General features: G+C 45.5%; 1 protein-coding gene across 1 annotated transcript in view; it reads left to right on the plus strand.

Moving 5' to 3' along the window:
* Window positions 1–17942, plus strand: part of ppm1h (protein phosphatase, Mg2+/Mn2+ dependent, 1H) — a 32314-nt gene extending 14372 nt beyond the window's left edge. The window contains exons 5-10 of the mRNA XM_049017275.1: window positions 169–253; window positions 645–763; window positions 8562–8625; window positions 10536–10643; window positions 14005–14156; window positions 14706–17942. Coding sequence (XP_048873232.1) covers window positions 169–253; window positions 645–763; window positions 8562–8625; window positions 10536–10643; window positions 14005–14156; window positions 14706–14853 — 676 coding nt within the window. The 3' untranslated portion in view covers window positions 14854–17942. The remainder of the gene's footprint in view (window positions 1–168; window positions 254–644; window positions 764–8561; window positions 8626–10535; window positions 10644–14004; window positions 14157–14705) is intronic.
* Window positions 17943–23349: the final 5407 nt, after the last annotated feature.

Raw genomic sequence — 23349 nt, forward strand, 5'->3', positions numbered from 1 at the left:
GACTTTAAATGCCCCCTCCACCCTGGAAGTGGCTGGCATTTCAGAGCTGCCTGCAATTAGCAGGTCGGTAGGTATTCAGCTCTGTCAGCCTCGCAGGATCACACATGCTGAATGGGCAGAGGCTCGTATCTGCAAGCGCAGACTTAAATGCTTTCTGTCGCGTTCCAGGGCCATCATCATCCGTGGCGGAGAGATAATCCTGATGTCCACAGAGTTCACGCCCGAATCGGAGAGACAGAGGCTGCAGTTTCTGGTGAGACTGCCGGCAGTGCGGGGGCGGGACGATGGTGTCCCTTTTGCGGTCTAGCCGGGGGGAGTGACACGCTCCCTGCCTTGCATGGTCACAGTGACCTCAGCATGTTAGCACATGTAAGTGTCAGGCTCAACAGCATAACAACCTGCCAGAGAAAATGCAGAAAAAACACAATAGAATAGTGATACTTTATTAATCCCTGTGGCGAAAGTCTCCCTTTGCCAACTCCATCTTACTCTCCATGGTAAACACAGCATGAGGAGCACAAACCCTAACCCCCATCCGATGGCATACAAGGCCTCCGTCACGTCACATGGCAGTGAGAGGAGGCGTGTCTGAGAAGAATCTCACATGGCGCAACCTTGTCTCCCCCCCCCCCCAAAAAAAAAAGGCCTACATGCAGCCCCACTTGCTTGGCAACGAGTTCACACACCTGGAGTTTCCCCGACGGGTGCAGAGGAAGGAGATTGGCAAGAGGATGTTGTACCGGGACTTCACCATGAACGGGTGGTAAGGAGCCTGAAGCCTGTCTCCCATCCGAAATCACCGCCATACTCAAGCATTATGAATAAATCAGGGCGGTTCGTTATGAACAATGTAGCACAATAGGCCCTTCCCACTCGTGACTCCGCCCCCGTGGTTCCGCCGCGTTAGCGCAGTGCGTTGGGCTTTCCCTTAACCCCTACGCATCACGTCTGCTCAAATGGCTGTGAAAGATCGGCTCTCCTTAAGCCATCAGACACTGTGATGTATATTTGAGCAAATCCAGCTTTAGGGATGTGACATTTGCACTCATATTGGCAACAAAATGCCTCAGAGCACGGCCAGGCTTAGAATCAGTGAGTCGGTTTGCATATCTTTTCATGTTTAACGTCTTGGGTCGAATATGAACGGATCTTAAGAATTTATATATTGATTCACATGTCAGAAATACGTAGCATGTTATCAGCGTCGTGGATGTGACATCGAATGGACCTTTTCACAGAATCACACGTATGTTGCTTCTTGTTCATGGTACCAGCGTCATGCCCAAAGCAGCAGCGGTATTGCAGCGTGACGTCTGGGTGTACCTGATGTTCGGACCCCAGGAGCTCCCGGTGCGGCTGTGAATGGGCCTCTGTCTGGACCGTCCTCTGTGTGAAAGCCGTGTGAGCTGTGCTCTGATGAATAAGCAGTTTCCAGTGCGAGACCTGAGTCTCACCCCGCACTCTGCAAACACAGAGGGATACACGAGTAATTCCGCGTCTCTCAGCCCCTTTTCCATGTTCCATTGCCGTGGAATACGGCCGTGCAGCAGTGCCTCATCAGAGATCCTTCTCTTGATAAACATTTACATTGTAATAACGATCGACCATTTAAATATCGTGTTTAAATCAGTGTGACTGACTGGGGGCGAAATGCCCTTAATACGGATTCTCTTATTGGATAGCTTTTATTTTTCAGATTAAACAGAAAAATCATGCATTAGATAAAATAGGCTTGGGAGTGATGGGGGTGTGTTACCGTCAAGACTCCTTCATGTGTTTTAGCCCTTATGATCACACGTCTTATTCAGACCCCGCCCCCATCGTCTGATTGAACGGTGTATTCCATACATCACGCGCACTGACAGCTGCTTCTGATGACAGTACGCTGTGGACGAGTGGGAAATTAACTAGTCTAGCATGTTGGCGGGTGGGGGATAGCCCTGTGCTGGGAGGGTGTGTCAGTGAAACCCCTCCTACTCATCCCCCATCTGCAGTCCGTCGCACGTCACACCTGAAAGCCATGAGGAGGACACCGTCAAGGATAACATTTCCTATTTCAGCACTGACAGGGTCTGGCTGGGGTTCGCATCAACCAGACATGAATATCGAACATGGATCAGGGAAGGGACAGAAAACCCTGTGAGCAGAAATACGTGTGCATCACGACACGAGAACAGGAGAGCGATGCGTTTCGGGATGGACACGAGAGCAGGAGAGCGATGCGTTTCGGGATGGACACTAGAGCAGGAGAGCGATGCGTTTCGGGACGCACACGAGAGCAGGAGAGCGATGCGTTTCGGGATGGACACGAGAGCAGGAGAGCGATGCGTTTCGGGACGCACACGAGAGCAGGAGAGCGATGCGTTTCGGGACGCACACGAGAGCAGGAGAGCGACGCGTTTCGGGACGCACACGAGAGCAGGAGAGCGACGCGTTTCGGGACGCACACGAGAGCAGGAGAGCGACGCGTTTCGGGACGCACACGAGAGCAGGAGAGCGACGCGTTTCGGGACGCACACGAGAGCAGGAGAGCGACGCGTTTCGGGACGCACACGAGAGCAGGAGAGCGACGCGTTTCGGGACGCACACGAGAGCAGGAGAGCGACGCGTTTCGGGACGCACACGAGAGCAGGAGAGCGACGCGTTTCGGGACGCACACGAGAGCAGGAAAGCGACGCGTTTCGGGACGCACACGAGAGCAGGAGAGCGACGCGTTTCGGGACGCACACGAGAGCAGGACAGCGACGCGTTTCGGGACGCACACGAGAGCAGGACAGCGATGCGTTTCGGGATGGACACGAGAGCAGGAGAGCGATGCGCTTCGGGATGCACACGAGAGCAGGAGAGCGATGCGCTTCGGGATGCACACGAGAACAGGAGAGCGACGCGTTTCGGGATGCACACGAGAGCAGGAGAGCGACGCGTTTCGGGATGCACACGAGAGCAGGAGAGCGACGCGTTTCGGGATGCACACGAGAGCAGGAGAGCGACGCGTTTCGGGATGCACACGAGAGCAGGAGAACTATGCGTTTCGGGATGCACACGAGAGCAGGAGAGCGATGCGTTTCGGGATGGACACGAGAGCAGGAGAGCGATGCGTTTCGGGATGCACACGAGAGCAGGAGAGCGATGCGTTTCGGGATGGACACGAGAGCAGGAGAGCGATGCGTTTCGGGATGCACACGAGAGCAGGAGAACGATGCGTTTCGGGGATGCACACGAGAGCAGGAGAGCGACGCGTTTCGGGGATGCACACGAGAGCAGGAGAGCGACGCGTTTCGGGATGCACACGAGAGCAGGAGAGCGACGCGTTTCGGGATGCACACGAGAGCAGGAGAGCGACGCGTTTTTGGACAGGCAGCCAGTCAAGGGCCTGTGTATTGACGAGACACGGAGGCTGCTTACTTTTATACATAATGCAGGGACAGGGCGGGGCTCAACAGTCACCCGGCACTCCTTCCATCTGGCATTCCCCAAACGGCTATTTTATATCATGCATCTCTAGCTTCCTGCAAACCTCTTTTTTCTTTTTGTAAACAACTCTTTAGTTCAGTTCATTGCCAAATGTGTTTAAGCTTTCCTGTTCCTAGTTCATGTCTTTCCCGATGAAGTGGGCTGCTCAGTCAGTAATTTAAGCTACGATTTGTCTGGAACAACCAGGAAGGTGCTGACGGCCTTGACATGGTGCAGACCGCAACGCGAGCTGGAAATCACGGCGGCTTATGAATTTTCATTGAGTGGTACGGCAGCGACTGGAGCCGCGCAGAACACCGGGGTGTCGCGGGGGATCGCGCTGCCTCCGGAACAGACGGCGGGTGTGGGCAGACGGCGGGGTGCGCGGGAGCGTGCCGCCGAGATGTGAGGATGTAGGTCGGAGCGGCTCGTTAGTGAGGCTTGCAATACCGAGGAGACGGGTCCTCACGGTTCATTAGTGGGGGGGGGGGGGGGGGGATGTATAATTAAACATGCTGCTCAACTGGTCACCCTTAAGAGAAGAGCAGCAGAGATCCATGTAAAACATATAAAAAAGAACAGCATATACAAGTGGGAAGGAGCAGAAATAACCAAAAAACAAAATAGATAGTATACTGTGTGTGTGTATGTATGTGTGTGTATAAAAAATACACTGTGTGCGTATATATTATATACGGTGTATGTTTATATATGTATAATATACCATGCACATATATATATATGTGTGTGTGTATGTATATATGTATATGAATATATATGTATATAAAATTCTTTTTTTTGCTACCTGCATTTTTTGACTAGTATTCTGGTGCTGAGATCTTTTGTTCTTAGAATGGCAGGGACACTTGAATGTCATTCCATTTCGTGGACTCAGGAAACACTGAGGATGTGTGTGTGTGTGTGTGTGTGTGTGTGTGCGTGTGTGTGCGTGTGTGTGCGTGTGTGTGTGTGCGTGTGTGTGTGCGTGTGTGTGTGTGTGTGTGTGTGTGTGTATGTGTGTGTGTGTGTGTGTGTGTGTGTGTGCGGGTGTGTGTGTGTGTGTGTGTGTGTGTGTGTGTGTGTGTGTGCGGGTGTGTGTGTGTGTGTGTGCGGGTGTGTGTGTGTGTGTGTGTGTGTGCGTGCGTGTGTGTGTGTGTGTGTGTGTGTGTGTGTGTGTGCGGGTGTGTGTGTGTGTGTGTGTGTGTGTGTGTGTGTGTGTGTGTGTGTGTGTGTGTGTGCGGGTGTCCCAGTTATGCTGCCTGGCTCAGGATGGAATTTGCCACGGCTCTTCGGGGGGGGGGGGGGGGCACCACAATGATGGATGTGCCGCAGTGTGTGTATTCTGCATGCACAAGTGCTCCTGGGGCGAGCAGCGAGGACAGGCCATGCGTCGCCGTGACAGTGATCAACGGTTCCTTGTCTGGTATTTCTGAAGGCAGCTCTCACTCTGTCAGGGGCCCCCGCCAGCTTCGTGGAACAAAGGAGCAGAGAATAAACAGCATGGCAGCATTAGCGCTGTGCAGATTAACAGCCCCCTTTACACACCCTTGAAATAGCCACGCCCCCCAAGTTTGGCCACCCCCATTTGGCCACACCCACTCATGCGTCAAGACTGCAAAGGGGTGACAGTTCTCTGCAGTTGTCTTCATAATGTCAAATAAACTGGGGGGGGGGCAGTTTGTACAGCAGAAATGTATATATTTCAGCACGTAACAAAAACAAAAACCCTGGCAGTTCTTCACTTGAAGCAGCTGACAGTGCGTGCAGTGACACACCAACCTTCCGTCAGTGCAGGCATCCCCCACGACGGAGATGCAGGAAAGTCACGCAAGGTCGCCACACCTCAAGAAGGTCTCTGAGTGCGGAAGGAAAGGCCAGCAAGAAGCGTTCAGCTGTACCTCAGCCTGAGCACATGAGAAAATCACTGTGGAATGACATGATTTATATTGATTATTAACCAAAGAAATTTATAAAATACAGTAGAAGTAGGTTCATCTACTCATGTAGAGCTAAGGGTGAAACCCAGCAGGCTAAGAAGTTACGCATCATTAAATCAATAATAAAATGCTGTTACTGTCGTTCTGCCCCTTGTTTTTTACATACGAATTACCTCCAGCTTCTCACATCTGTCTTTTTTCTGCTAAAATACAGGAATGAACATATTTCTTTGTCGCTTATGCTAAGCCCTGAAGCTCATCGTACGCAGAGAGGCGACGACTCCCATCCTCTTAGCTAACAACCGGCACGCTGCTTCCTGGCGCTTTTCAAATGGATGGCTTCTTAACGTGATTCCATTTAAAAATAAATAAAAAAAAAAACCCTAATTATTCTCGAAGCCTCTAAGTATAGCGTTGTAATCCGTTTAGGCATGATATGGGGTTAGTCACTCTTGCCTGGATTGAAGCTTCGGTTGCGGGTCTTGATGTCGCTTGCAGTCGCTGAGGTGACTCACACGTGTGTAGGAGGGACTGACTTGAAGATGTTGTCTGTCACAGTTTTCTTTTGAACAGCCCCCCCACCCCCCCCCCCACCCACCCCTAGTAGTTGCTCTCAGCGGTGAAAGATCTCCTGATTTCCACCAAACCAAACATCTGACCCTGCTTGAGGTTTTGATGCCTGTCAGGTCTCTGATGGATCCATCCAGGATCAGTTATGGAATGCGAGGTCCTGGCGAACCTGTGATATATACATTTTATTTATATAGCAGCTGTTTTTATCCGGATGTACATCTTTGAGGAAGCATGGTCATCCGGTTCCTGGGCCTGTTGGGGGTTAAGAGTCTTGCTCAAAGGGACAACAGTGACATTGCACAGCTGACTTGGGGATTTGAACCAGTGACCTTTCGGTTAAAGGCACGACATCCCCTAAGCCACATATGGCCTCTATAAGTTTGACTGCGTTGGCTGGGAATCGACCTCATGTGACCTGCTTGCACGGCAGTTGTGCTAGATACTGTATCACCAAGGCACTGGGCCAACATAGAGATGCTGTTTCATCGCATGCCACACACGATCAGAAAAAAAATGTTTACAGCGTCGCATTTGCTGTCATGCGAACAGCTTCGGCCTGTGAGCTTAACCGAGAGAAACCCTCGTGAAGACAGAGGAATGTGCTAACTGCACATCCGCAGAGCTGTGTGCGGCTGAGAAGCGGCAGTTCACATAAAGCCTGGTGTATATCGGTGGTGAAATGGAAAGGTGCTGGTTTTACCTGAAGTGAAAGTAATGTGGAATCATATCACCGCTCCTGCTTCACATTCATGTTGCGCAAGCCACAAATAGCCCTCAGAGCGTTGTACGTTTGGGAAATTAGGACTATTAGACGTGATATAAGGCCGACACACTTCCAAGACTGCCTGCCTGCGTGCGTGCTGGTGGGATGGCATCCTGGAGGTGATTGCTGGATCAGGTATTAAAGCGAGATTAATTTCCTTCAGTCATGCTGTCAAAGCAAGTTAATTTCAGGCTCTGCAGATGAGGAGCTATCGCAAGTGCGTCTGCGTTCTTAGCACTGTCGCGGTCCCTCTGGGGAGCCACGAGGAAGCCCTTTGATATCGTACCACGGGAGTCTCCGGCTTCAGGGCGCCTTCCATTAAAGGAGGAAGGATGAAAAGAGAGGGACCCTAGACCTGTGGGTGTTTCTGTGGAGAGCCGCGAAGGAGAGCCAACAGCTCCTGACCCGCCGGAGTAGAACTGCTGACTGTGGAAATGCGCGCAGCGTGAAAGCATATGTTCCCCTCGGCTTCCTCCAGTAGCCATGTGCTCAGTGGTCCTCTCTGTGTGGCCTGATCAGTACAGCAAGGATAAAGATCGCATTGTTATTTTTTTTTCCCCCTTTCTCGTTTTCATTCCGAAAGCTTGTGAAAAACGACGGCGAAGACTGATGAAGTAATGAGTCACATTTTTAACACGGCGCCGATGCCTTGTGAGAAAGTCCGGCAAAGAACGGGGACCTTTGGATCACCAGCCTGACTGCACCAGCGCATTGCAAAATCAGTCAAGAATTTATAGAAGGCAACGCAGGATGTTGAGAAAACAGGAGTCAGCCAAGGGTCTATAGACTGAAAGGCTGAGCTGAATATCCTGTGACAACGCACAATGGCTGCTCTGATAAGCACTGGGAAGGTGGCGTAATGTCAAACGACTGTGAACATTCCTGGACCTCGCGGCACAGAGAGAATCGTGCGACACCAGTGATCCCAAGATGGTTCACACGCGGGCGGCACCGCCCACCTGCCCACCTCTGGGACAGCCGGGGGCGGGCAGATGGATGCTCAATGACTGTCAGACTCTCATGCAGGAAGCCTTCATCGCCAGGTCTAATCCTTAATCAGGAGCGATCAGGAAGGCTGATCGCTTCATTAATCACCCATGTGAGCAAGAGCAGCTCTGTAGGCAGCCCTTCATGGCTGACATTGTTTAAAATCTTCACGCAAAGCAAAACAAAGTAATGAAATGGGATCAAACATGAACATCTGGGCGCGCACATTAGCGATGCCGTTTAATCTGTAAATTCTCCATGTTGCTGCTCCTTGATGAATTCATTATTGGCATGACGATTACAGGCTTTTGACTGGTCATTACCGAAAACCACGTCAGGAAGCCATGCCTTAGTACCCTGACATCTCCATCAGCACGCGGAGGTCAGGTAGCTTCAGTCAGGACCGCGACGCCATTTTTTAGTAGCTAAGCGGAATCGGCAATGCGGTTCCCACGGCGACGTCTCCTCGCAGGAGCCGCCTGTGCTACCCGATCTCAAATTCTTCACCCTGTTAGCTGCCATGAATTATTCACGCTTATCTGTGCTCTGGCATTGATCTCTCGGGAAAGCTGTTTCGGAAGAGTCCTGATGCACATATAGGCACACGGCACATTATTAGTACGATAAAATTAGTACGATGCTGCGAGCAGCGTGACGGGAAGCCCTGGATCTCAGTTTCAAATCCGTAGTGAGGAGAAGTGCGGCGGACGTCCCACGCCCCCCCCCCTCCATCTCGCCTGTAGGAGATACTCAACTGCAAGTCTTAGGGGAGGGGGGAGCAAAATGGCATTTTGCTGGTGGGGTCATAAAACAAAAATCCATTTGTGTCTCCTCCTTTCTCCACACAGGGCGTACAAAACCATCGATGACGATGACCTGAAGTTCCCCTTAATATATGGAGAAGGCAAGAAGGTAAGGGCACGAGCTGGATGGCAGAATTACTCTCTTGGCCTTGTGCGCCTGGTGGAGATCGACGTGCCTGTGGATGCCAGTCTATCAGCCGCTGCCGCTGTCACTTATCTGAGCCCCAAGGAGACCTGTGGGCGGGGCCACATTTACCCCTGCAGTCAGTAGCTCAGCATCCTGGGAGCAAGCTTGTGGTGTGTGTGTGTGTGTGTGTGTGTGTGTGTGTGTGGTGACCAGGGATAATCAGCCCCACGCCACGTACAGGCGCAGGTAAAAACCCACATTATGCTAAGTTCATTCACGCCAGACAGCAGTTTTTAGGGAAGTCTTGGAATACTATAACAGTAAAACTGACAAGAAGAATATCATTAGGCAGACTGTGTTTATGTTTGCATTTATTTCAGTCATTTCATTTAGTAGATGCTTTTCTCCAAAGTGCCGCACAAGTGAGGCAAACGACACAGTACGAGCTTACGAGCGTGCACGGGTGTTACTGCTACGGGAGCAGGAGCTGCAAATCTGCCAAACTAAGCAAGCGTAATAAGACGGATATTCAGTCAGAATCATCAGAAGGAGTCGGGAAGCAGGGAGGAGTCAGTTCCATGCATCCACAGCGATGTTTTGACCACAGGGTTTCCAAAGTGCTGTACAAAGATTGAAAAGAAAGGAATTAAAATAGAATCAGTTTAAAATAAATGAATGAGACAGATAGATAGATAGATAGATAGATAGATAGATAGATAGATAGATAGATAGATAGATATGATATAATAATAATAATATAATATAATATAATTAAATGCCACCAAAAACACAGGACTTGGACCCCCCCTTCTTGGTAGGGGACTTTAGACCTGGTCTCACTGGTCTCTAGGGGACCCAAACCCGGTCTCCTCTGAGGCTTCAGAGCACAGCGGGTTCCTTGACAGCTGTGTGGTTATAATGTACTATTTTGGAGAGGAGCGTTTACTAAATTCATCAGTGTAACGTTGGTTCATGATCTTGGCTGCTATAGGAGCATCGCAGTGGAAAGGGCTGCCCTTGGGTTCTGGTCTTATGGATTTATAGAAAAACATGCTGAAATTCTGCAGTGCGGTAGTTTGGTAAAGGGTACAAACTGCGAAGTTATTAATCAACCTGGGTAAAAGTGGCAGCTGACTAATTCTGTAATATGTCCTTATTGAGGTGAGGAGGAGAGCCTGGGTGTGGGTTTGGGCTTGTACTGCTGGGACCTGTTGTGTAGCGAGGGGGAGACAGACAGGAGGGGGGGTGATGGCGCGATGAAGTTGGGGCACTTCAAAGCCCAGCGATGAGGCTGCCGGGCCTACGAGTGAACAATTACTCCCAGGATGCTCCCCCCCCATTTTCACCGCAGGAACTCCTGCTCTTTGAATGCACCTCCCCTGTCCAGATACATACATGTGATGCTCAAACTTAGCACGGCTCCCAAACCTCATTTGTTTCTTATTTGATATACCTCGTATTTTCAATTAACCTCATTCCTAGGGGTGAATGGCATCACGCGCTTTGGTTGCTGTCTGGTTTGCCTAACGAATCTAAACAATTTTTACAGAGTATATAAATGGGGGAATGTTGCTTAGGAGATGGAAAGTCGGGGGGGGATGTGGAGTGAGTGTAACCAGAAATCAGAGTATTAGAGTAGAAAATTAGAGTTGAGCATCAACAGCTCTGTTCTACTGTATATGTTGCCATTATTTAGTGTTGCATTGCCTTCATGTGTCTTCATGCTTTTTTGGAACATATTCCACTTCGGCTGTGTGGTCAGCCATGTACACATCAAATTATTAAAAAAACCGCCGAGTGGTAATGCGATGGTTCAGACAGGACATAATGAATGTATTTTGAGATGTTCCCATTGTCTTTAGATGTTTCTTTGTTGGCGGTTTTCTCCGTAGGCCCGTGTGATGGCCACCATCGGTGTCACCAGAGGCCTTGGAGACCATGAGCTCAAGGTTCACGATTCTAACATCTACATCAAGCCCTTCCTCTCCTGCTGCCCAGAGGTATAACCTTTCCTAGCAGACCCCTAACAGCAACTTATAAAACAGAACGTCACAGTGGATCGAAGGTGTTACGTTAATTCTTCAAATGTTTTTGTGGTGTATTTAAGTTTCTTCTGGAAACAGTTTGATAGATCTTCAAGGCCTCATCAAGGTTAATGCTAGAAAATGGTTCTAACCAATTACAAGTTAAAATTTGAATTTCCTTGACACTTTTTTATGGTCCACCCCACTGGCGTGCAGACACTCACAGTACAGGGGGAAAAACTCTTCTTCATTCTGGTCAAGTTTTTTTAACTGAATATTTAAATAATGAGCTAATGCAAAAGTCTTTATATTAAACTTCATTCTTTATTCACTTTTAGGTTATACTTTTTGGAAAACATAAAAGCATAATTCCAAATGACCCTTTATCTCACACTTGATGCAGACTTTTTAAACTTATTTTACATGGGGGGTATCATCAATGTTGAAAGTGCATTTGTTCTATAAACATATGGTATTCTAATCCTTGTTTGCCACAATTAATGAAATCTATTATCAACCTAGAAAACAGTAGCTGCTTTAGGTTCGTAAACTTATGCAAATTTAATATGCCAACTTGGTGCTTATTCTACTTCTAGCATTTTTCACGATGAGATTTTTTGCTTGTTTGAGACCTTCATAAACATCATTTATCTTATGTTGCTCCGAAAACAAGTCGGAAAATAATTGATAATAGTATGGAGTGTATTTGCTGAAAATAAGATTTAATGTAAAATGTTAACTTTTGAACTAGAATCACTTGTGTAATTCACAAAACTATGCGTCTTACTCGTCTGTTTATTGAGAATCGATTTCTGTTTATTTTTCAATGAATACCATTTATCCAACTGGTTGAATTCAGTGTTGTTAAATTGAGTTGCACATATTATCTGTACAATCCAATCAAATTCAGTCTAATTGGTCGAAGACCCTCCCAGTCTATCAACATGGGGCCCATTGAATGTATTTTTGGCTAAGCTCTGTCTATTGCCCAATCCTTTCTTTTACGGAGATTACAGAAGGCGCGAAGTTGCGACACAAATTTAAAAAAATAAAAGCAACACAGTTCAGCCTTAAAATAATCATTTACAAAATATATTCACATATTTTCTGTTTTCATTCAACAGAAAGGGCAGGAGCAATTACCCCCCTTGCCCCTGTGCATAATAATCTAATCTCATGACCCTGATCCATTTTTATGCAGAATAACAGATTGGTGACTCATCTACGACTTAAATTTAGATTTACGACACGCAAATAATATATTGTCGAGCTTATGAACTGACTTCTACATTTCAGTCCAATAGGCAGATAAGGATGGAGCACCGCCGAATTGCTGTATTGGGCCCTTAGAAATATCCAGCAGCTACTGTTTACAGCTAGATTCCATAAGAACACAATTCACCGATGCCTCAGAATCCCCTCTGAAGCCACTGCGATGCCAGAGTCTGGCAGAACCTCTACAATTCGAGGAAATATACACAGCATGCAGGTTTTGTAGCCTTTCTACCCTTGGGGAAATCAGACCTGTTAGAGACCAGAACCGAGAACTGTAATCACTGACTACAGTGTGAAACAGGAACTCTGCCTCTGCATCAAACCTATTTCCGAGTCCATATGCCTGAATAATGGGTAAACTTTGCAGTCTGGGCACATGACTTGGCAGTAATATTGTGTTACATGACTGAGTTGACTTCCACCAATGTTTATGGAATGTTTGGAGTTGCTTGCTACCTGTTTACACTTTACACACAATGTAACCTCAACTTTGTCCTGCAATACCCCAGACAGATTATGCATGTAGTGACTGTAAAAGCTTCACACAATCTCCTGTGGGGGGGGGGGGGGGGGGGGAATTAATATTAAATGTATAGGAATCACAGAAGAAACACTGCAGGAATTGGGACAGGATGGAGGCAAGGAATGACCTTTCTTCACGATACACAAGAGAACCAGCTGCATCGCCTGTGCTTTGGATGCTGAGCTCACTATGATATTATAGCTTCTCACACCAGAGAATCGAAAAAATGTAGGGTTGCACTGATCTCCTTCTGCGAGTGGGTCCTGCCTACTGAAGATCATCCTTGATGTTTAATTCATCGCACTTTTAGTTCAGTCACGGCCGAGCACCGGCTTTTCTTCTCCCTTTCGAATACTTTTCTGCCTCTTACAAGGCCGTCTGGCCTCGAGAGATTATGTAAGTAGCTGTGTGTGTGTGTGTGTGAAGCACGTATAAGGCGACAGTGATCCAAAGTGAATAGATCTGTGTCAAGAGGAACCAGGGAGAGTCCTCTTTTTTTGACGTTCACCCTGTGCGCAGACTACGGTTAGGGTTGACGAAAGGGCCAGCTGGGTTTGGGAAATACTTTTCTACGTGATTTTTCAGCACAGGTGTTTTTGTTAGCATTCCTAGCCTATTCCTATATATATATATATATATATATATGGGTCCCCCACTCAATAAGCTTACGGAGATTTGGGTCATTTTCACGGCCTTTGAGCTCCACTATGCTCTAGCTATCGCCGTTAAATGATGCCGTTATTTGTGGGAAGGCGAAGCGCATAAAATGTTGGCTTCCAGAAGAGAAACTAGAGAGCACTGTGGCGCTAGCCAGAGTCATTACTCACACGCAAACTAGCGTCGCCAGCATAGCAGAAAGGAGGTCAGCAAGAGGGTGTAATCTCCAATTTCTCTGAAGCCGTGCATCAAGCCCAGGCAGTACTGGCAGCAAGGGGGTCTGGGGAAATTTGTATTTGGGCTGCATAACGCAGAGGGTGGGAGGAAGAAGACGGACCTCCTACTGGTCTTATAAGAAACGTGAACAAAAGTCATATCGCAGACTCCCTCATGGCAAGGAACCCATCGCGTATAGTGGTTCACCAGCGTAGCTGCTGATTGAGTGGAAATCCAGGGCAGTCAGCAGTTTGAAAGAGGATACCATTCATTTCACAGATGGCTGTATAAATTGAAGTTTCCATTTGCCACAACTATTCATGGAACCAGTGCCACTGGCCAACCCAGAGCACTTAAGACCCACGCAGCAGAACCACAGATTGGATGTGAGGCCCGGCTATAATGCTGACTGCTTCCCCCACACTGTGAATGAGCAGGACTGCTAGCCTAAGGGGTCACCCTCTCCATCCCTCCATCCGTTTGTCCAGAGGATAAAGAGCTGAAACCGATGAAAACTTTACAAGCGTCCACCATCGTCTTCAGCTGGTTATAAACTTTGCTAAACATAGAGCAGTATAAGCGATAACACTTAAATTATGAAACGCAAAAGTTTTAGCAAAGAAAAAAGTGAGCAAAGAAGTTAAGTGTCTATCCCATCTCCCCCAGGTGAAAGTGTATCCATTGACACAATATGAGCATGGAGCTGACGATGTCCTGGTATTGGGCACAGATGGCCTGTGGGATGTGCTCTCCAATGAGGAAGTAGCAGAAGCAGTCACCAGCTTCCTGGCCAACTGCGACCCGGATGACCAACACAGGCACGTATTCTGCTCGAAGCCCGTGTGTCCTACAGCTGCCAGGAGCGGCCTGGCACAGTGCTGAACCAGCATTCACTTCTCAGTAACTTGAGAGCTGGGTTTTATTTTATCTGCTGAAGCTCTGTGATGGATTTCACCAGCAGTGTTTTCCAACTATATGTCATATCCAGTCATTTTATGAGCCTAAACCACAGGTTTTACCGCAGCTCAGCAAAAGGATCATTTAAAGCTTCGGAAGCCCAAAGCTGGGGTTGAAATTCAGTGCTCACCAGTTTCGGCAGCATTCTTCACAAGGCACTCCACCACCTAGTCCAAGGTTGTCTGTAGCTTCAGGCTTTTGAGACTTGTGCCCTGCGATGGAGTGGCAACCCATCCATAGTTTACTCCAACCCCATACTCTGTAGGGGGTTTCAAGACCCTGGCCAGGATCAGTCATTAGAAGACGGATGTTCCGTGTGCATTTCTTGTTGTCTTCAGATAACTTAGGACTAGTCTGGTTTTCTCTATCAAATGTTAATCTCTCGACATACATTTGCACCCTTCTCCCAGGTACACAATGGCTGCCCAGGACCTAGTCATGAGGGCCCGAGGAGTGCTAAAGGACAGGGGCTGGAGAATCTCAAATGACAGACTTGGGTCTGGAGACGACATCTCAGTATACATTATCCCCCTCTCTTATGGGAACCAGAATCAGTAGATGTGGATAAGGAATCCCACGCCACCCCTTCCCTGAACCTGAAACTCCCCTTGCACACCTCTCAGTGCTCTACTGTAAGTGATAATCATGTTGACTCTGAAAACCCAAACCTTCCACCGTCATCCATAAGGTCACGTGCTTGAAGACTCATCCAGGTTGTCAGAATGTGTGTATCAATGTACTTCATTTGCAAATGGAAGATCTCAGGATTTCCAGATGTCTTCATTGTGTGACCATCGTACGCACAAGTAGACCAGCAGTGGCCAATGCTGTGGGATTTCCAATCCCCAATACTACAAAGAAACCATGGATGAGTTCTAGAGGTACTGCTAATCAAATCTAATTTTAATCGTTAGCTCGCTTCAGAGCCAGTTAAGAATTCTTGCAGCTGTTCTCATGTTGAAAGGGGGGTTCCTCTTAAGGTTAGTAACGTTATGATGCACTAAGACAATGATGAAGGGGACGAGATGGGGTTTGGGAATCCTAGAAAGCTGAACAAGTTGAAATGGCATGTAGTTCAGTTTTTATATTTTGATACTCACCAGTTTATTGCTTATTTTGTAAAACAAACGTGTTGATATGTCACTTTGGAAACGCTTGGCACGAAGCTTTACCTCGTCTGGCTCGGTGAACGAAGGCGTCTGACATACAGTATAAATGATGCATGAAATGATCCCGGATAGGAAGAGCCGACTCCTTGTGCATCGTTTCTGACAACAGTCAAGTGTAAACGTCTCTATGACTCCAGTTGTCCACACGCAGAATTTAGCTTTGTTAATCCAGGGCTTTTCTGAAGGTGAAGAACCCTGCCCACTTTGCTCTTCAGTCCTGAAAGGTCAGCTCTGTCGAGTTTCATCCAATGCTGGGGAGTCACAGGTCCACATAACGTGAGAGGACACATTAAGAAAGGGAATGGGCATGGCCACCACCTGCTTCTTCTTTGTGCGTCATTTTATTTTTTAATGGTTTTCCCACAATGGTATGCAACACATGTTGGACTGGAAATGACCAGTCTGGCCATTTTCTTGATACAACATTCAGAAAACATAAGGTTTTCTCTAACACAATCTTGTTATTGTATTGTCAAAATACAGTACCAGTCAAAAGTTTGGACACGGTAATCCGCCTACAAAGGAGCGTGATACGGTTTTGCATCACGTGATCTGGCCACCTGACATAAAGACAGTAGAAATGGTTTTGGAGGAGTTTGACCTGAGAATGAAGGAAAAGCTGCCAATCAGTGTTTATATGGGGGAACTCCTTCAAGGGAGTAGGAAAAGCATCCCAGAAGGCCACTTCATGGAAGTGGAGGAGAAAAATAGGACCAGCCAGTCCCTGGAGCAGTTGGGGTTAAGGGTCTTGCTCAAGGGCTAAATGGTGGGATCAGACTGCTGACCTAGAGATTGGAACTGGCAACCTTCTGAGTGCCAACCCACAGGACTGTCCCCCTCCCATTTTTTTTTTGTTTAATACTTTGTCAGTAAATAGTTCCATATACAGTCAGTGCTGCTGCAACGCGTGATGTCATATCACAAATCTATTCTAACGCCACTGATATATTAGAACACAAGTCCAATGAAATGGCATTTGCGTGTTTTTCCGTTGGAGAGAAAAGCACTACACAAACTACAATTTGATATGGTCTTAGCAAGAAACACTAATTACATGCAAAAATGGCTTAAATGATATTAAATGATAGTAATGTCCAATTCACGAACAGATCATTCTTGTGGTTCTTCTCAGTGAATCTGTCGAACCGGTTTTCAAATTTAAAATAATCTGTTTGTACGTCCATGCATTGCACAAGTATTAGTTGCATTTGTCGTATTGTAGCAGGACTGACTAAGGTTATTTTGTAGTTCTGATGCCTTTATTCTAAAATGTAGAGAATAATACAAATAAATCTATGGATAGGTGTGTCCAAACTTTTGACTGGTCCTTTATGTCTTAAATGGTTGTTTTGGAGTCAAACATACAGTAGTTGATACATTCAAGCTGAGAGTTCACAGTTGGATATGCATTTGATATTAGCTATCAAAAAAAAAAAAAACTCCAGTCTGTTCTGATGTGGTTTTTCCACAAGTATCGTCTTCCGGTTTCCCGTCGGAGGTTCTTCGGAGTTACAGAAGTTAGGGAAATAAAGTGGCATGTTTTAGAGGTAATGGTGGAAAAATGGCTGGTCCCTAGAAGAGTTCTGGGCAGATGATCAAATAATTTAATCAGAATCCTCTTCCAATATTTGTGAACAGAGTTTTGTTCATTATTTAAATCACAAGAGGCGCCGAAGATAAATCCTGAATTATTGAATTCTCTGAACTCCCTTGCATCTACCTCACATCTTTTATTCATTCTTTTTTCCCCCTCAGCCCAAAAAATGAAATTATAGGTTGTTAGGCCAAAGCCTACAATCGAAACTTTATCAATCTAGCTGTAAAAATTGGTTATAGGTGCAAGTCGCCTTGAAGTGAGCCTGCAGGCACTTCAGACACATGGAATTTTTTATATCTTCTGGAATGTTCATAGATCAATACTGAAAATGGAACACATCAAGGCACGTTGCCTATCCCGCTTATGTAGCTAGAACCTACGGACCACTAAATTTCCTTGTTTAATAGGTTTTAAGAAATATGTGCTAACTTTGTTGCATGGTCGTTCCCCTCACTAAGGGAGGTGGTAGAGCTGAGGCAAAATCCGTCCTGTTTGGTAAATTTTGGGACATTTCCTACAGCCGTTAACTCCACAGTACGGTTCTCCACGCTAAGCTGGTGACTGAGCCAAATGAATAAATTGTACTAGTGGCCCTACTGCTGTTTGCTTCTAGTCAGACTGAAAAGCTCAGCCTGTATCCTACGCACACCACCATTTTCATTAGCCTACAGCCAGCTGAACGCGTACTGCAAGTCAGACCTGAAAAAACCCAAAGTATTAAATCAAGGTTGAACGTGTTTTGAATTGTACCTCATCTTTAAAAAAAAGTTTAAGAAGTTGACAGTTAAGTTATGAAAGAAAAAAAAAACTCAGGATTGTATGGAAATAGTTTTAAAATAGAGATTTTATATTAACAAAAAAAAAACTCTTCAAGCCATGAGCAAAACATGTGAGATTTGGTCACTACCGTTAAGCAAAAAATTATTTTAAGCAATGGGGGGGGGGGGGGGGGGGTACTATTTAAAGTTCTTGGGGCTTGTAAGCTGGAGATAGGAATCATTAAACTGTATTGGTAGGTCAGGACCTTACAGAAGGGGTCTTCTGTAACTTACAGCGTGCCAACAAGGCCATGAAAACTCCTGTATTGCAATGCACTGACATTTTAGGACAAACCTATAGTTCAGTCTGAAAATCAGATGTTTTCACTTATTTGCAGATAGTTAAATCCAGAAACACAATTAATGCATGAGCATTTCAATAATACTGTATTGTTTTAATGTTGGTTTTGTGTTTAGTATGTATTATACGTCTTCAACTGCTGAAAGTAAATCCGTCCACGATACTATAATTCTCTGATTGCAAAAGCCCAGCAGAAACTTCTCCAAGAAGTTCTCTAAGGCTGGGGACCGCAAGCCGTTTGGACCGTGTTTTGATGCCTACATTCCCCTCCCACTGTTCTCCACATTCAGCTGAAAAGATCCTTTGAAATATGCCCTTTTCTTGATACACACAACTCAAATGTCTTCGGCTTTCTTTCAGAACCTCTGAGCATCATTTTTTGCCATTTTTTTTGTGCAGCCGGTGTGTATGGGTCTGCTCCGAATAGCCCCATCAAGATTGCTGCGCTATGAATAATCGCTGTAATGTTTAAGGTGCAGTATCCTTACACTGTGATAATAGTTAGGGCCACTGCTTTAAGGAAGCTCCCAGTTAGTGATGGAAGTGAGGCTTTGAGTGCCAGGGTGCCCGGGGATTACCATGCGTCACCCATCAATACAACACCACCCACCCCTCCCCACCCCACCCCACCCAAAGTCTTAGCTCCACCCGGCAACATGAGAGTGCTTTTACATTCCAGATGAGTTCTTATGACTGTCATGCCTCTGCCAGTTCGACTGCGGATTTGTAAAGCTCATTTTCCACTCTGATGGGGGTGATCGTCATGCTCTGTGAGTGATTTAGTACGCTGTACGAGGGCATTAATCAAGAAAATAGCAGCATCTCCACAATCTCCTACAGCACAAACTCATCCTAACTTTCCTTTTTGCCATTTTTACCTTCAAAATTGTTCTTACTCTACCTTTCAAAGCTGACTTTTTTTTGTCTTTAAGTGTACTATATGTATTGATTAAAGATCTGTAAAGATGTTTGAATACCGAAAATTAATTTTTTGACTGGCATCAAAGTCAAGTTCTCCCGTGTTAATGTGTAATGTAAATTTTGTAACCAAAAGGAAGCGTATGAAGTCAGAGTATTTTTAGTGTTTTCGAAAAAAAGATCTAAGTGCAATGAAAAAAGAATCCAGCATTTTCAGTGTCATCTATTTTCCTTTTAAAAAATATAAATGCATTTCATTGAAAATCTGTCATTGTGAGTTTGATAGGTGACATGCTTCATATGTGTTGTTAAAGTCATGACTTGAGAGTACAGTTTCCTGGGAAAAAACCTGAAGAACTGAAACTGGATCATCATTGACCAGTGAAAGGGAAACCAGATTGAAATTATAATGACTCATTTCTTGAAAAGACAACGGTTAAGGTCCTGGAAGGTTAACCAGTGTGGCTGATGAGTGATGTCAGTTTTACTCTCTCTTGTCACACCTGGTTCCCGTGATGGGTGTCGTTTCTGCCACCGAGCAGGCGACACCTCTGCACAGACAGTAGACAAATATTTGTGTTCAAAGTTGACAGCGAGTAAGACACTGAAAAAAATGGCAACGCTTAACACCATCTCCCTAAATGTCACAGCAAAAGACCAAAATATATGAAGCTACTATGTTTCATATAAATATATATCCAGTGGACAGTTCATGCTCACATAACACAGGTCATCCAGTTCCATGTATCTATTTAATGTACATTTGAATTAAGAGCTATCATCAGTTGGAACTATCATCAGTTGGAACTAGATGTGCTATTTTTCAGCTGGCAATTGCAAAAAAAAAGCTAGCCAACTTATGAAAGTTAAATTGTTTTAAAGTCTCGTTAGAGCACGCAGACCATGTCTGCAGTGCACCAAACACTTAAGGATGACATTTATGGTGGAGAACAAACATGAATAAACGTCCTGTTTGCTAATTAGATTAATACTGTGTGAACTGTAGTACATTTTTCCTTCGTCTTGCATATGAACAGAACTCACCAAAGCATCCAGAAGCTGCACCTTCAGTTACTGGAAAATGTCTTTGCTGAAGATGGGCAGCTTTAAGCTGATTTGTACAGCAGACTTTTCCAGCAGTGATCCATCTCATTTGCCTTCCAGAAGAGAGACCTTACAAAGTCAAGGTGACCTTTGGATCATATTTAATCTTCCATTCTAAGACGGTTTGCCCCTACACTCACCATAGTGCTTTTTTTTCTTTATGGATGGAAGAGTGTTTGACTTTGACACCTCGGGGACTGCAAGGTCACAAGGCTCAAGGGGGGGGGTGGCAGTTACCGCAGCTTTCTTCCTGTAGCTCTGTGAGCGTAAACGCCCCAAATAGCTCTCTTGGCTCTAATCTTCGTGAGATCCATTGTAAAAAAACGACAGTGGTACCTTGGAACACCAACTTAATTCCTTCCAGAAGGCTGGTCGAGTTGAGATTTGGTCGAATTTCCTCGTAAGAAATGATGTAAATGAATTTAATTCATTCCAGACCTCCAAATGATTGCCAATTTAAACTTATCTACCTAGCTAATGATAAAAAGCATTAACAAGCAATATAAAACTAACACACGGATGATAAAGCACACATAGCAAAGCAATAATTAAATAGATGACAATCCCACACTCCGAAGCGAGAGAAAACACACATGCACCACCTTTAAGTTCCATATAATTCCCTTTTCTGCAGTTCTACAGTTACTCTTTGGTTACTCACTGCTTTCCTTTTCGGTTTGCTGCAATCACTGCAAACATTCTTAGGGACCATGATTACTGTATCACTAGATTCACTGTAGATAAAGCACAAAAAAATTCAGATCTATACAAATTTTAGCAGGCTTGGTTTGTTTTGTCGTGTTCTATGTTTTAGGTCGAGTTGCAACCAGATTTTTCTCGACCAAACTGTTCAAAATCTAAACTGTTAAAATTGAACCTATCTCGACCCATATAAGTTTTTGTAGGAATGGTCTTGGTTGAAAAAAATTTGGTAGATCTGTTTGAGGTCGAGTTGAGGCATTTGAGTTTTTTCTTATAAATGTTACTCTTATGACTGAATTCTATCAATATCCGCTAGTATCACTGCATAAACTTAAACACGCATCGACTACCTGATCGCCAATACTGGCAGCCTGTATTTGAAGGCATAGATGCAGGAATTCTCAACATACTTGAAAAAAGACAAGGAGTGGAAGGAAGACAAGACCGGTCTTCCAAGACCACAAGTACGATCTTTGCATTCTTGGTATTGAGAAACACTTGGTCCTTCTGTAAACATTAGAAGGGAACCTGGGTTCGTTTGGGCTCGGTGGCGAAGGGCAGAGTGTGTATCACTCACACTTGCAGGACATGAGAGGGAACTTCAGAATGCAGCACCGCAGCCCGACTGGGGGGGCCATCTGGTCAGGAACCCAACGCCAGGCAGGTCTGGCCAAGCTCTGCGCTGTTCACGCCTGTGGTCCAGATCACATGGAGCTGGCACACGCACTGCACCCACACCAAGAGAGTGTGTGTGTCTGAGTGTCAGTGTGTGGGGGCGGAAGGCTCATCAAGGTCGCCAAGTACTTGCTGGAGGAGTGATCAAAGAGAGAGACCTGGAAGGGACAACTGCTGTACAAAATGTCACTTCCATTTTCATGGAATACTACTGAAAGGCTCATCGCAGCATAGTAAGGAAGCAGATTGGTTTTGTGTAAAAAGCTCCCTGCTCATTTATACCTCTTCAGCTGCTTTTTCAAACTACACAAAATTATAATAATGCACTCAAAGAACACATGGCTTCTAAAGCATTAATATTAAAGCTGGAGTTTCACTGACTTCAGGAACTCCCACGAGATGTTAATGTAGGAACAAAGGAAAATTATTAAATAATAATTGTAATAATAATAATACTAATAATGATAAACAGGAACTGTCGCATTAGCACACTCATAAAATTTAAAGCTAAAAATCGAAGGAATAGTTTTCGTGACCCATTGTCACAATGTGGAACATCACTCCCACCAAATGGTTTACTTTAGCTGCAAAGCTCATTGCCGAATTATAGCATCATCAAGTATAAGCCAAGCAAACCCTTTCAGCCCTTTCTCGCTTCAAATGGGCTGTTCTTCTCTATGCTAATGGAGGCAAAAAGGACTGTATAGTTAAAGGTTAAAACAGATGCAGACAATCATCTACGTGGCAATTTCAGAGTCTGACACGTGACCAGTCACATCATAATCGTCACTCATTTGACCTGAGTGAGACGATGCTTTGGTGTGTCACAATAAAAATGAGTTTTCCACTCTAGCAGCCAGTGGAACGATCCATCTCCCAGCTCTCATGCTGTCTCCTGGATCAGCATGATGTGGGCTACCTGGCGTGCCAGAATCAGGCAGCCTCCATCCTCATAGCACATTGCACAGCTGGGGGAAATCAAAACTAATTAGCTGGAATCAATGCCCTTCCCCCAAACCCTCGATACCGCTTTTTGTGTATGGTATGCAAATCACTGGAATCGTGCAAGTTAGACAATCTTAATTATTTTTTAAAAATAAAATAAAACAAAGTAAGCTACATTCATGGTCAAATCAGACGTGTGCAAGTTCGACTTACAGCTAAAATAAAAATCTGGGCCAGTACAATTTATCCAAACTGGGCGCTAAGCAGTCTCTCCATGGGTCAATCTGTTATGGTTGGGATGTTCAGTGTTGACCTTTTAGTAGCCCCCCCCACTCTGCCACTAGAATTCAGTGGAATAATATAATCAGACCAGTTTGGCAGTATTAATTCCGGGAAATTCAGCTTTATGCTCCCAGCCCCACTAGTTATTACACATCAGACTCACATACTACATAAAGGCATTTTCTCTTCACCTTATGCAAACTGGATGGGATAATCTGTCCTCCTCTTAGGAAAGACTGAATACCGTCAATTTCAACACACAAATAAGAAAAGCCTACTTCTGCTATATGTATAAGTGTGTTTGTCTGTTTCCCTTGTTACTGGAGATTTTTGTCCTTACTAAGCTCATTTCCACAGAAACTTCCTTCCAGAATTTCTTAAAGTCACAACACAAAAAGCCCTAGATGAGTATCCTACGGTAAATGAATCCGATCATCGCATCAACACCAGCTGTGCAAACAAATGACAAAATAGCAAGTCATCTCCTTCATGATGCATTGCTTGTCTCCGGAAAGCCCAAGCCTTCCTCCAGCAGAAGCGACA

Source organism: Brienomyrus brachyistius, chromosome 1 (assembly GCF_023856365.1).
Source record: "Brienomyrus brachyistius isolate T26 chromosome 1, BBRACH_0.4, whole genome shotgun sequence".
In the NCBI taxonomy this organism is placed as follows: domain Eukaryota; kingdom Metazoa; phylum Chordata; class Actinopteri; order Osteoglossiformes; family Mormyridae; genus Brienomyrus; species Brienomyrus brachyistius.